A 13,762-nucleotide genomic window follows, 5' to 3' on the forward strand; every position below is an offset into this window, starting at 1 on the left:
TCATGAAGAAGGGGAAATGAAGACATGATTCTAGGCAGGATCAAATAAGATTGAATAAAGCTATCAGTTGTGATTATGAGTATTACGATGATGCTAACTCCCTTCCTGTCCTCAGTCCAGCTTCCACGGTGTCATCGGGCTTACAGAGTGGAGTAGAACAGGCCTCTGAGTTTTATAGGGAGGAAAAGGAGGTTTGAGGATGATTCCGTGACTCTGTCCCTGGCGCACTTTAGAACTGGTGTTCGGACTTTGTAAGAGTCACAGGTGGTCTCTCTTACGGCTCCAATATTTTCAGATTTTGTTTCAAGATCAGGTTTTAGGTCGGATTTCTGAATTCATCCTCCGTGCTTTGGTTTGGAAAAATAAAGCAGAAGGCGCACTAACACGGCGCGGGCGGGGCCGGGCGGGGCCGGGGGCCGGGGGCGTCCCGCCCCGGGGCCAGGCAGCGCGCCCCGCCCCGGGCCCGGGCAGCGCGCGCACGCGCACACCGGCGGCTCGGCGCGGCCCGGGCGGCCCGGCAGCGGCGCGCCTGAGCCATGGAGCGGGCCCTGGCCGACGCGCTGCTCGCCCAGAGCCCGGACCCCCGCCGCCTGCTCGGGGCGCTCTGCGCCTGGGAGCCGCCCGCGCCGCCGGAGCGCGTGGAGACGCTGCGCTTCCTGCTCCAGCGGCTCGAGGAGGGCCCGGAGCGGGGCGGCGGCGCCCTGCTGCAGGAGGCGGCGCGCGAGGTGGCGGCCCGGCACCTCGTGCCGCTGCTCCGGGGCCCGCGGGCGGCCGGGGAGCCGGGGGCGGCCGGGGAGCCGGGGGCGGCCGGGGAGCCGGCGGCGGGCGGGGAGCCGGGGGCGGCCGGGGAGCCGGGGGCGGCCGGGGAGCCGGGGGCGGCCGGGGAGCCGGGGGCGGCGGCCGGGGAGCCGGGGGCGGCCGGGGAGCGGCGGCGCCGCGTGCTGCGGGCCGCGGCGGGGGCCCTGCGCTCCTGCGCCCGCCTGTCCGGGGGCCCCCAGCTCGCGGCCCGGCTGGCGCGGGAGGCGCTCCGCGCCCTGCTGGCCCTGAGCCCCGCGGCGGGCCCGCAGGAGGCGGCGGCGGAGGAGGCCCCGGCGGCCCCGGGGGACTGCGGCCGGCTGGGCGCGGAGGAGGCCGTGGAGGTGCTGCTGGCCGTGGGCCCCTGCCTGCGGCCCCGCGAGGACCGGGCGCTGCTGGAGCGCCTGGCGCGGGCGGCGCTGGCCGTGGCCCTGCGGGACGAGGACGACGAGGAGCCCGGGGCGGCGGCGCTGGTGGCCGGGCGCCTGCTGCCGGCGCTGGGCCGGGGCAGCCCCGCGGCGCTGCGGGCGCTGTGGGACGGGCTGCTGCCCCGGGACGGGGCGGGCCCGGTGGCGCGGCAGCTGCTGGTGCTGAGCGCCCTGGCGGAGCGGCTGCTGGGCGCCCCGGGCGAGGCGGCCCCCGGGGACGAGGCCCCCGACGCGCGGCGCTGCCCCCGCTTCTGGAGGGCCGTGCAGGCCGGCCTGGTGCACGCGGACGGGCTGACCCGCAAGCGAGCCCGCTACCTGCTGCGGAGGGCGGTGGAGGCGTCGGCGGGGCCGGGGCCCGAGGCCGGCCGCCACGCCCGCCACGACGCGGGCCACGACGCCCACGGTACGGGGGAGCACTTGCCCACCGTCACACAGCACCCGCCGCGCTGCATAGACTTGGAGGGCATTGCCCCGGGGGGCCGCTGGGCCCTGCGGGCAGGAGCACCCGAGGTCAAACCCAGCCTCAGACGCTTAACCTGGCTGTGTGGCCTTGGGCAAGTCACTGCCTTGCCAAAACCTTACAAAAGGGCATTAACGTGCACAGTGTGCAATTGAAAAAGCTAGTTTTTGTCACAGGCGGCCCGTGTACTCTCACATCTTTAAAAGAGGCATTGGCGGTGCACATCAATTTGGGGATCTCTTTCCAGCGGAAATAACTAGTGTCACAAGTGTGGCTGCCCCAGCTGAGATTTCATCAACCCTTATTTCCCTTCCCTTTATAAGAGCTGAACTAGGCGTATTTTCCCCTTATGAATATGACCTTCCAGATTGATGACTTTACAGCATATTTGAAAATTTTCAGAAAACAATGGATTTCATAAAATTCTGTTCAAAATGAAGGGCGCACAAAGTTGTGTAAAGAATATAACAATAGAACCTTTATTGCAATGATGAAACCAAATATAAGATAGTAAAACACGTTGGCCTATTATTTTTTTCAGCCTGTTTGACAAATAGTCTCACATCAAAGGACATCATTCTTATTTAATTTCCTTTATTTCCCTGATAGGTCTAGTTTCTACATAATCCTTTGGAGTTATCTCTGGTAATGCCCTTGGGAGCATTGTTGCCTATAGATTCATTAATGTATGAAGAGATATTAAGTGATATCTCTTCATACACATCTAAGGAAACAGTTTACTAAAAGAACCAGATTGAGAATTTTTTTCAGATCTTTAAGCTTCTATCTTTTAAAGAAGTTGCTGTCAAAACAGCAGATGTAATATTAAGGCCTCTAATTTTTATTCCCATTAGGCTAGACTTCACTTTTCAAGTATGTCAAGAACGCTTGACTCAGCCCTTTTTAGGTTACAGTAGGTTGTATTTGTTCAGTTTCTCTTAAATAAGAATTTCTACCTTTATAGGGGGCATTTGATAAGTTGTAAGCAATGTACCCCTTTAAAGGAATAATTCAAGAAGTAGGAGAAACATTTTCCCAAAGGGTGATCACTTCCCAGATTTTATTATAGCTAGGCAGTCAGGAAAAAACTGCTTGGTCATAAGCATACTGTAAATTGCAACAAGGTTTTTGAAAAATAAATATTGGATATTTATAGGGAAATTTTGCTGCAGTTGTAAATGCATTAATTCAGTTATCATTTGCTAGTAGGATTAAAAAGCTTCATTAGAAAATATTTTTTACCCACTGAATGTTTTTAGCAACTCTTCACATACTTTTAACAATTACAAGATTATTAACTTATGAAAGTGATCATAAGCTATTGAGAAAATGAAGTGCTGTAGGTCTTAATTTAACTGTTTCTTAATTTCTTTTTAGATTAGATCCTCCTGTTACTTTTGCACATGGGCTTATGTTAGACTTTTACACACTAGAAAGCATTATTTTCATAATGTTAATAACATGAAATGCCATCATTAGTGAATATTTTGAGGTTAGTAGTACACAAAAATGACTGCATTTTTCTTATACTAGAACCAAGTCTGTTTTGGTGGTCTGATAAGAAAAAAGAAGAGCTTTTAAAGTTTTGGGAAAACTATATTTTAATCATGGAAACTCTAGAAGGAAATCAGGTAAGTAATTTAGTATTTTTTTTCCACCATTGCCTTTTCAGGAAAAATTACATAATACAGCAAAATGAATTCTAAGTAGTTTCAAAATTCAAGATAGGAAATATAAATATTCTTTTGCCTTTGATTTAGCAGAATAAAGTCTGATTAACATATGTCCTACTTTTTGATAAAAACAAGTTCCCAAAATTGAATACAATTCATATTTTTGTAAATTAAATTATCTTTCTTTGACTTAACATCATAATTATGGAACTATGCAGCTTTCTTCCTCTTTGTTTTTTTTTTTGTTTTTCTGTGTTTCTTTGTTTCTTTCCTCCTTTTTTTCTAACATTTAGTTTTCAGTTTTTCTTAAAAATTCAGTTGTCAGATTCCTGGCCTCTCCAAATGAATGATCTATAAACAAATAATTGAATATATCAGGGGAGTACTTATTTCAAAGAAAAAGTAACCTTGACTTAAATTCTTAAGTCAGTAATTTATCTTGTTTTATTATTTTGAATCCTTTTAATACTAGGATTTCTTAGAAGAATAATATATTTATTGATATGACATGTCTATTGACATCTGCATTTAGGAAATTTATAAGTGCTGATGAGAATATCGATTCTATGGATTTTTTTTTAAATACTGGAAATTAAAGTAATTTATAATTGACTTTAAATGCTTTAAAAAACAGGGCAGCTAGGTGGCATAATAGAGCACTGGTCCTGGAGTCAGGAGGACCTGAGTTCAAACTCTCCCTTAGACACTTAATCTACCTAGCTGTGTGACTTTGGGTAAGTCACATAACCCCATTTGCCTTGGCGGGGAAAAACCCAAAACAAAAAAAAGAAATACTCTTAAAAATAGATGTGTGTAGTGTGTTTATATATATACACACACACATACACATTGGGCCTAAATCTGGGATCCAGTCCTAGTTTTCCAACTTGCTATCCATGATACCTTGGCTTATCTTCTAGGCCTCTTGTTACCTCAAATATAAATGAACTAGAGTCTTTTCTAGCTTTAACAATGTATAATTTTAGGAATTCTCAGCAGATTGCTTGATTTTCCTATATTTATGAGGTAGAGGACTGAAGACACTGAAAATTACATTGAGGAGATTTGCTGCTGATTTTGCTGCTCATTGTGATCCTGGGAAAACTTGGAAATCTGCCTTAATTTTCTCACCTTTAAAATGGGTATAATATGTACTCTGCTGTTTGCTACCCATGTGAGCTTGAACATCTTACTTGATCTTTCTGGATCTCTTTGCTCATCTATAAAATGAGGGACTTAGGCTAGATGACTAACTCTTGAGGGTCCTTCCAGTTCTAAATCTGTATAATGCCTACTTACCTCACAGTGCTATTGGGGATCAAAGATCAAATTAGAAATGAAGGTAGTATGTGCAAAACAGCATTAGAATTCATAGAATGGCATATAAAATCTATAGTTTGCGCATATTCTTAAGTATACATCATCTTTGTTCTTCATAATTTTAGTTTTCTGAAGCTATGTGCTATATAAAAGAACTGTGTTTTTAACCATTAAATTCTTAATAATTTTCCAGTGTGATGATAAGACAATACTGTTTTATAATGACATCAGATCTAAATCTAAACACTTTTTGGAAATGTTTTCTACAAAATCTATTTCTTTATATTTCAGATCCATGTTATAAAACCTGTCTTACCAAAGCTAAACAGTTTATTTGACTTTGCAGTGTCAGTGGAAAAAGGTAATAGTTGCCCTTTCAAGAAGATGATTTATTCCTAAGTTTTTAAAAAGTGTCTTTTTTTGTGGTAGCATTACTTTTGTTAAAACCCCTCATTATCCCTTTAAAAACATCTGCTTTTGCCTCAGTAATTGCAAGTTACTTTTTAGGACCTTTAGACATTTTACTTGCACAAATATGTAAAGGTGTATTAGCATACTAAGATTGGTGGGGACTACAAAAAAAAGAATGAATCAGGGTCCCTGTTTCTATTACATTGACGGTAACAAAAGATGGATAGTTACTTTTAATTGCCACATAGCTGGGATTTCTTAATCAGCAGTAAGAATTCTACGATAAATCTAAAGTAGAATTCCTGGGCCTTAACCATTCCCAGTATTAGGGATTCTTTTCAGTGCAGGATGTATAGAAACTATTTAGGTAATTCTTACTGATGTCTTATAAGACAGGTTTATGAAATTGAAGTTCACATCAATGTAATAAGCAAACATAGGTTAACAGTATTTTGTATTCATGTGAATGATTAAGTACTACATTATAGTGTTTACATATGAGAATTAACTTGGTTGAGATGGGTTTTAGTATCTGTCTCAGATAATTACAATTTTAATAGGTTGACCCTTTAGGAATTGAGTCTTATTCAGCTTATTGCAGTAATCTTCTGATGCACTGGGATTTTCACAGACCATAAGAATCTATGGTCCCACCTGGGGCTAGAATTTAATTGAATCCTGGTGTGACTTCACTTAGCTATCTAGTATTAAAATGATACGCTTATTATTATGTTTTGCCCACAGCTCTTAGAATATGAAATCAAATGGCAATGAATGATTTTTAAAAATTACTGCTGCCAAAGAATTTTAAAAGCTTCTTCATGTAGATTGTAGATAATGAACTAATTTACTTATAACATGGTGAGAATTGAAGTTGAAAAATCAGTTTTATAAAAGAAGAGCCAGAAATATTTTTGTAACTAGAAGATAATTTCTCATTCTGATTTCCTCATCTGTAAAATGGGGCAATATTTTAATACAGCTATTCCTTGAGGTTGTTGTGGTGGAATGTACTTTGAAAACATAAAACATTCTATAAATAATAAGCTTTTGAATATCTGAATAAAATTTATATCACTAATTCTAAATCTATACCTCTTCAAAGCAGTGGATTTTTGTGCTTAGCAGTCCTCAAATTTACATGGTTAGCTCTACAATGTAAGACTGACTGATTCCAATGGCTTTCAATACTGACCCACTTTCCTATTGTATTATCCCCTTTAGTGACCAGTGTAATAATGAAGTAAAAATTTAGGTATTTTAAATTATAATTTAAATAGATTACATATATTTGATAACCTAAGATGAAGGCAAAATTGTGCTTTTGTTTTGACAGCATGTTGGCTCCTCCATCCCTCCTGGCATATGTGTATTTATAGAAGAATGTTTGAAAGTGAAAACAAAACTCTGACCAAAGAAGGCATTATACACTTTTTGGAGCTCTATGAAACAAAGAGTCTTCCAGGTGCACCAGGATTTTCTGAGGTAATAGTAGTCTTTCTTGTCCTCATGGTCAGGAGATCAAAAGACATTTGTTAAATTTTTAATCGTTAAGGGATTAATAGAACACCATTATTTCATGACTTGTTTCATGACTTTTGGGAAAACAAATTCTACTTAATATAGAAGAGCATCTATATAGGATGCTATATAGGAAAAGCCAACTGATAGCAAGATTAGCTTATAAAGTAGATTTTAGTCTTGTCTACCATTATAAAAAGGTTTCATTGTATTAGTAATAGAGATCACATAAATGTATCAGTGTGAATGCAAATTGTGACAGAATGAGGTCTATTACTTATGTTTTACATATATATATATATATATATATATATATATATATATATATGATTCAAAACAACAATGTAATGGCTTTTTTCATTAAATGCAGCCATTTCAAGTATTTTGGGTTATGATAGGAACTTTGACCCAAAATCAAGTCTAAAAGTGTTAAAGATACATTTGTAAACTTTGTCATTTTAGAATAATTTGTTGCTTTTGGAAAAATACTAATTTTCTGCTTTAACAAAGTTTTGCTCCACCCTTTCACTTATCTGAATAGATAACATGATGTTTTTAGAAATGCTGTGTAACTAATCTCATTAAGTCCTGAATTTACCAATTTAACCAATCAAAATTCCAGAGATAAAATTTAACATTTTTTTTTCCTTTAACTTCCAGGTAAGGGGCTTGAATCTCCTCTTGAGCACCTTATTCTCTTTCTCTGTCACTGCCTTTATTCCAGCATGTTACTACTTCAGCTTCCTTTCCTGCTTCTTGAACCAGCACATGAACCCTCTTCTCAGTATCCCAAACTTTTATATCAGGTGGGCAAATAGCTCTGCTGATTTTATCATTCTGGCAGAATTTATCTGCTTAAAAAGCACATCATTGTGTTCCAGCTTCTGTTAACCTTGGAGTCAAACTTTAGGGTGAGAAAGGTCTGTTTTGTCTGTATCAATCCTTCCTTCTCCTTATGTAGGATGAATACAAATCAAAGCAAGCCTAGTTATTTACTGGATTTCAAGATTATAAATATAATTTAATATAAATCATGTCTTTCTTTTTTCAGTTTATTATTGGACCACTAATGGAAGCACTTTCAGAAAGTTCTTTATATAGCAGGTAATTTTCTAATAATTATAGTGCATAGCAATAAGGAAAAAAATATGTTTGTCGGGGTGGCTTGGTGGTGTGGTGGATAGAGCACTGGCCCTGGAGTCAGGAGTACCTGAGTTCAAATCTGGCCTCAGACACTTACTAATTACCTAGCTGTGTGGCCTTGGACAAGCCACTTAACCCCATTACCTTGGGAAAAAACCCCTACAAAAAAAGAATATGTTTGTCATAGGCTTGGTACAGTACCAAATATCTTGTGGGGTGCCTGGCTTTAAATTGATGGTTAGTTTTAATATAGCCTTTACTCTTTACAGTAGTTGTTTTCCTGTCCCTTACCTTTTTTCCTTGTTCTAATTCCTTTATCAATTTTTTTCTTTATCCTCCTTAATTAAAGACAAACATAAACCCCCAAATTTTTCTCTCTTGTTATTTCTCTTTCTTTTTTCCTATTCTTCTCCCTTCTCTAGTATGTGGTTCCCCCCCCCCCCCATTCCTCCTTTTTGGTTTTTAGAAATTGCATCATCAGCCCCCTACATCAGTGATTTTTGACTTTGACTTGGGCCTGCCCTTGTTGAAATTGAAGGCTCTGGTCAACCACCTACTGTCAGTGAGAAATACCACTGATCTGGAATAAGAGGAGATTGTGAGTAGGTTCTGCACTTTTTGTATTCTTGAATTCTGTTTTCAAGAATTTTGCACTTTTGAAAGTAATTTTCTTGTAAATAATAATATGAAGAAATGAACATTTCTGTGTTCAACATACCTATGTTTGATATTTATAGAAAACACATTTGTCTATACTTCTGTTAATAATTAGATTTATTGAATTAGTATTTTCAAGATTTTATGTGCTAAGTTATGTTACTATTTAGCCTAATTTAATCACTATATAAAGAGTATAGCAATGCTTGATGTTTCAATTATTTTGTAGTTTTCAAATAACTCATTATTCTTGAATAGCTTATTGTAGTAATTAGACAGCTGGAGAGCAGTAAAATCAATGAAGACATATAATGTTTTCTGTAAGGTTTGGAAAACATTTATTATGGCATGCTTTTTAGATTCTAATGGTCTAATGTGTTCAATTAACAGATAATGTTCACTGCAGAATCATATAGTAGCAAAAAATGATTGGTAAATGTTAACAACTAAATGCTATAGCAGAAATAATTTATTGCTAATATCCATCTTGGCCATGAGAAAAAAAATGACCATTGTTTTTCAATTTAGCAAGACAAAGATGATCTTTTGGTGATTTTTTTTTTGATACCAAAGTGAACATAGACTTCAGTACTTGACTGCACAATGTCTGATACAGATAGGAGCTCATATATGTTTATTGGCTCCGATTGATCTAATTGCCATGGGTATCTTTCTCATTCATTTGTACTTTTTCATACTGTGACTTTCTTTCCCCATGTCCTCTGGTAGAACTTCCCTAGGGGAACCTTCCTCCCTGGTTTTTTTACCCTCATGTGGGTCAAGAATTGTAGCTCGATTGTCCATATGCAATCTGTCATTCTGCTACATTGCTGGTCTACCTCCTTTCCCTTTCTTTTTTTTTCTTCTAATTTTATTTATATAAGGCAGTGTAGTTAAGTGACTTGCCCAAGGCCACACAGCTAGGCAGTTATTAAGTATCTGAGCACAGATTTGAACTCAGGACCTCCTGACTTCAGGGTTGGTGCTCTGTCCACTGCGCCATCTAGGTGCCTCCTATCTTTCAACTAGAGGAGATCTTTTACATATGCAAAATTCAGATATTCTTAAATTAAAAAGTAATTGAGATATTGTAATACAGACTGTCATTATGTAATATGATCCTTGGCCCTATTCAGTCTCAGAAGGTAAAATAGAAGAAATTGAGTGCTGTGATCAGAAAAAGCCTGACCCATCCTCTAAATGTGTACTCAAGAAAACATACTTTCCCCTTTGTTCAATCATGAAAGACTTGTGGGCCAGGATGCCTTTGGATGCCTTTTAGTCTTGTATCATGATTTTTAACATTATTTTTTTTTCCTTTCTTCATTATAGATCCCCAGGCCACAAGATAGGAAGCTGTTCCCCTTTGGGAATGAAATTACAGACATTTTTAGTCACTTACGTTTCCCTTCTTTCAGAAGACATAAAAAGTAGGTTCTAATGCAGTTTTATTCTGTGAATTGAGTATATCTTTTCATTTTTTTTCTTAACATGAGGCATTCTCATTCTGAATGTAATTAAATAATAATTCTACAAACATTTATTAGCATCTGCTATATACAAATCACTACCACATTAGCTATTAGGGAGGTGGAAGGTTTGGGGACCCAGTGTGACCACATGTACCTTAGATAAGTAAGTACAAATGACTTTAAGTACTAATCAACTTAGCCTGATCAGCAAAGCTTTCATGGAAGAAGTAGCATCTGAGCTCAGCCTTGAAAAAAGTTAAGGATGCTTAGAGTTATAGATGACTAAAGTGTTCATGGATGGACATGGGAAATAGAACCCCGATTTTGGGAGTTCACCAGTAGAATAGTTTGGCTAGAACATGGCTTATGTAATGGAAGTCATATATGCTGTACAGGCAGGCTGCAGCCAATGTGGAGCTTAAGTGCCATTCTGAGGAGTTTATATTTTATTTTGGGGACCTGGAGCAAAGATTTTTGTCCAAGGAGTGACATGGTCAGACTCTTGTTTAGGAATATTGATCTGGCAACTATATAAAGGCTGGACTGGAAAGGGGCAAAGCTGGAAGGAGGCAGAGGAGGCTATTTCAGTGATCTAGGTGAGAGATGATTAGGGCTTGTATATAATGGGCTTGTGGCCATACAAATCGAGCGAGGGATGATTGACAAGATAGGCTCATAACTCAATATGGGGCATGAGGGAGAGGAAAGAGGAAGGGATAGCTATTGGATTGCAAATGTAGATAACTGGAAAGAAGGTTATTCCCTCAGATTTTAGAGGCTGGGAAATTTCAGTGGGAAGATAATGAGATTCTGTTTCAGGAGTGAAAAATTGCTCTTTTGCTCTTTCTGGGTGTGCTTTTTCTGTCAAAATTATAGAGGTATCTTATTGTGATTCACTAAGAATATTGCTATTAATACGTTAGTGTATTAAAGCTAGTTAGGTTTTCAGACCATCTGCCTTTTAATTTTTAGACTGGAGGAGGATAAAGAAAATTTGCGTTTAGAAAAATTTTGAAACTAAAATGCTTAAGCTGGCTAACTACAAGAGCCCTTTGTATTATACCATTCCTATCAGCATATGATTAATTTTCATTTCTAATAAAATTAATCATTGATACAGTTGCCCCTTTATAGAGCTAGAAAAGAGATTTAGACTTGCTTTATGTAACAATTAATGAACTTGAAATGTTCAAAGTGATTTTCAATCCAAGAGGTTAGGAAGTTTTCCAGAGTTGGCAAAGCAAAGCAGAGAGGTGATATCATTCTGTTAATCACAGAAAAGGCATGACATTAGGATACTTTGCCTTTATTTTCACTTCATCCTTTATAATTAGCATGAGTTATTGTGAGGATTAAATGAGATAATATTTGTAAAGCTATTTGCAAACCATGAAACACTGAACAAATGATAGCTCTTATTATATTAATATTACTGATAATAGTTAAGTGGTCCTGGTCATATCATATAACCTTCCTATTTTCATGTAATTGAATTTATATATGGAATGTTAAGATGATCACTGATATTATATGTTTAGAATTTAGAAGATATTGGAAAGAAGTTGCTTTATGTAAAGGATTTTTTCATTCACAAAAAAATTAGACATGTTATTCAAACTTTTTTTTAGGTTGATTTTTTTTTTTTCAAGGCAATGGGGTTAAGTGGCTTGCCCAAGGCCACACAGCTAGGTAATTATTAAGTGTTTGAGGCCGGATTTGAACTCAGGTACTCCTGACTTCAGGGCTGGTGCTCTATCCACTGTGCCACCTAGCTGCCCCCCCAAACTCCTTTTCCTTATTTATTCCCTTTCCCTATGTTAAAGATCTTGTCAGGAAAATGGAACAGCAAGGACAGTGGGGAGAAATAAAGATATCTCTTATTGAGGAGTGGTGTTTGATATTGTAATGTAGTATAGTACTTTTTGCCCTGAACTTTTGATCAAAGGATAACATTTGATCCTGGTTTTCTAAGGGAAGCATGATAGGATCACTTTTGGGGGGAAGTAGTCTATGGTGAATTCAATGAGTAAGCTGTATTGACTGAAATAAACTTAAAAAATATAACTGGATGAAAATGTATTCACCATTTCTGTCAGATGGATGAGAACCACAGTAGAAGAAGACTTCAAATACTATTAATTTCTATGCCATTTTTAGTGGTTTTTTTTAACCTAAAAAAATTCAGTTGCCTTCATGAAATCATGAATTAAGTAATAATTCAGCAAATATTTATTAAGTGTTTTATGTATCAGAGCTCTGATAAGCAATAGGAAATGTGAAATTTAAATCTTTGCTCCCATGAAGCTTTTTCATTTAGCAGGGGTATAAAAGTAACTGTAATACAAAAATATACCCAACTACCTGAGAGGAAGTACAAAGTACTTCCTATATGAGAGGGGAAAATATCATTACCACTTAGGGGGGAGCAGGTATGAGTTTAAGTTGGATATTAATGAATGGTTAGGAATTCAACAGACTGAGAGAAAATATGTTCTTTTTATGTCCACAAGATTAATGAATAATTATAAGGTAAAACTTTATGAATGTCAGATGATGTCAGGATTTAGTAATTACTAGCAGCATTTACATATATATATATATATATATATTATGTAGATATATTTAGCAAATTTCAGATCAGAAGTTGAAGAAATGAAAATTTAACATAGTATGAAAAGGAAGTTCTGAGTTTACTTAAGTCTTGAAGGGTGGGTATAAGCTGAATTTTTTTCTTCTCCATTTCTATATTTTGGTATTGAACTTTATAACATGCTATAGAGGTTAATAGGTAGATGTAACTAAATTTTGTCATGCTGTTAATTGGGTATACAGAGTACTTTGGTATGATTAGTGGGTGTACTTTTGAAAAGTAATGATAAGAGGAATATGATTTGAATTACTTTAAGAATTTTGCACTGACATAAGTATGTAATTTAGTTTTATTCTGGAGTTAACTGTAGTAAAACAATACTTAATTTAGCTAATGAAGAGGAAAAATATATTAGTAATCTTATTTCATATTGATTTTTTTTCTTTTAGGTAGTTTCCTATTGAAATTTATTAAGAAGATGACAAGTAGGCACTGGTGTGCTGTTCCCATTTTATTCCTGTCCAGGGCTCTGGCACACATCCCACGATGTAAAATGCTTGGAGTAGAAGGCCTCTTGGCTCTCAGGTAATGAGTTATGTTCAGTGAATATTTAGGGTCATATATTGTAGATTACAGGGACTTTTTTTTTTTTTTAGGTTTTTGCAAGGCAAATGGGGTTAAGTGGCTTGCCCAAGGCCACACAGCTAGGTAATTATTAAGTGTCTGAGACCGGATTTGAACCCAGGTACTCCTGACTCCAGGGCTGGTGCTTTATCCACTACGCCACCTAGCCACCACTGATTACAGGGACTTTTGAAGGTTTCCTTCACCATGTTGAACTTCCTTCACAAATTAAATGTTATAATTTTCTGTTGGAAAGTTGGATCCCATGGTAACACTACTATTTGTTTTCATATCTGTACTTTATTTGGCCCTGAGGGGAAAAACAAAACAAAAACCAAAAAATCTCTGGAATGTAAAACTGAGTATTCTGGGTATGCTTTCTTTTATGTATGACCAATATAAATAATGTAATACAGTTCTTAAGGTTTTCTGAAGCACTTTAAATAACACTAGAGCCTTTTACACTAGTCTTTAATCAATAGAATTATAATTATAAATTAGATAGAAATATAGAATGATAGCTGGATTTAAATAGTACTTATATAGTATAGCAAAATAAAAGGTTTGTGAAGTTCCTTACATGCATTGTCTCATTTTACTCTCACAACATCCCCCAAAAGTAGATACTGCAAGATATCACCATTTTGTAGATGAGGAATGTAAGAGAA

The 13,762-nt window shown here is 38.7% G+C and overlaps 1 protein-coding gene across 2 annotated transcripts in view; it reads left to right on the plus strand.

The window, feature by feature from the left end:
* The first annotated feature begins 512 nt into the window (after positions 1–512).
* Positions 513–13,762, plus strand: part of TARBP1 (tRNA guanosine 2 -O-methyltransferase TARBP1) — an 80,908-nt gene continuing 67,658 nt past the window's right edge. Inside the window, exons 1-8 of one of the 2 annotated variants that reach the window (XM_074222986.1) lie at positions 513–767; positions 870–1,626; positions 3,217–3,314; positions 4,968–5,037; positions 6,424–6,572; positions 7,660–7,712; positions 9,741–9,838; positions 12,920–13,055. In XM_074222986.1, the coding sequence (XP_074079087.1) occupies positions 537–767; positions 870–1,626; positions 3,217–3,314; positions 4,968–5,037; positions 6,424–6,572; positions 7,660–7,712; positions 9,741–9,838; positions 12,920–13,055 (1,592 nt within the window). In that variant the 5' untranslated portion in view covers positions 513–536. Of the gene's footprint in view, positions 768–869; positions 1,627–1,649; positions 3,315–4,967; positions 5,038–6,423; positions 6,573–7,659; positions 7,713–9,740; positions 9,839–12,919; positions 13,056–13,762 lie in introns of those variants that run through there. The other variant, XM_074222985.1, reaches the window with a different exon arrangement.

Source organism: Macrotis lagotis, chromosome 2 (assembly GCF_037893015.1).
Source record: "Macrotis lagotis isolate mMagLag1 chromosome 2, bilby.v1.9.chrom.fasta, whole genome shotgun sequence".
Taxonomy (NCBI): domain Eukaryota; kingdom Metazoa; phylum Chordata; class Mammalia; order Peramelemorphia; family Peramelidae; genus Macrotis; species Macrotis lagotis.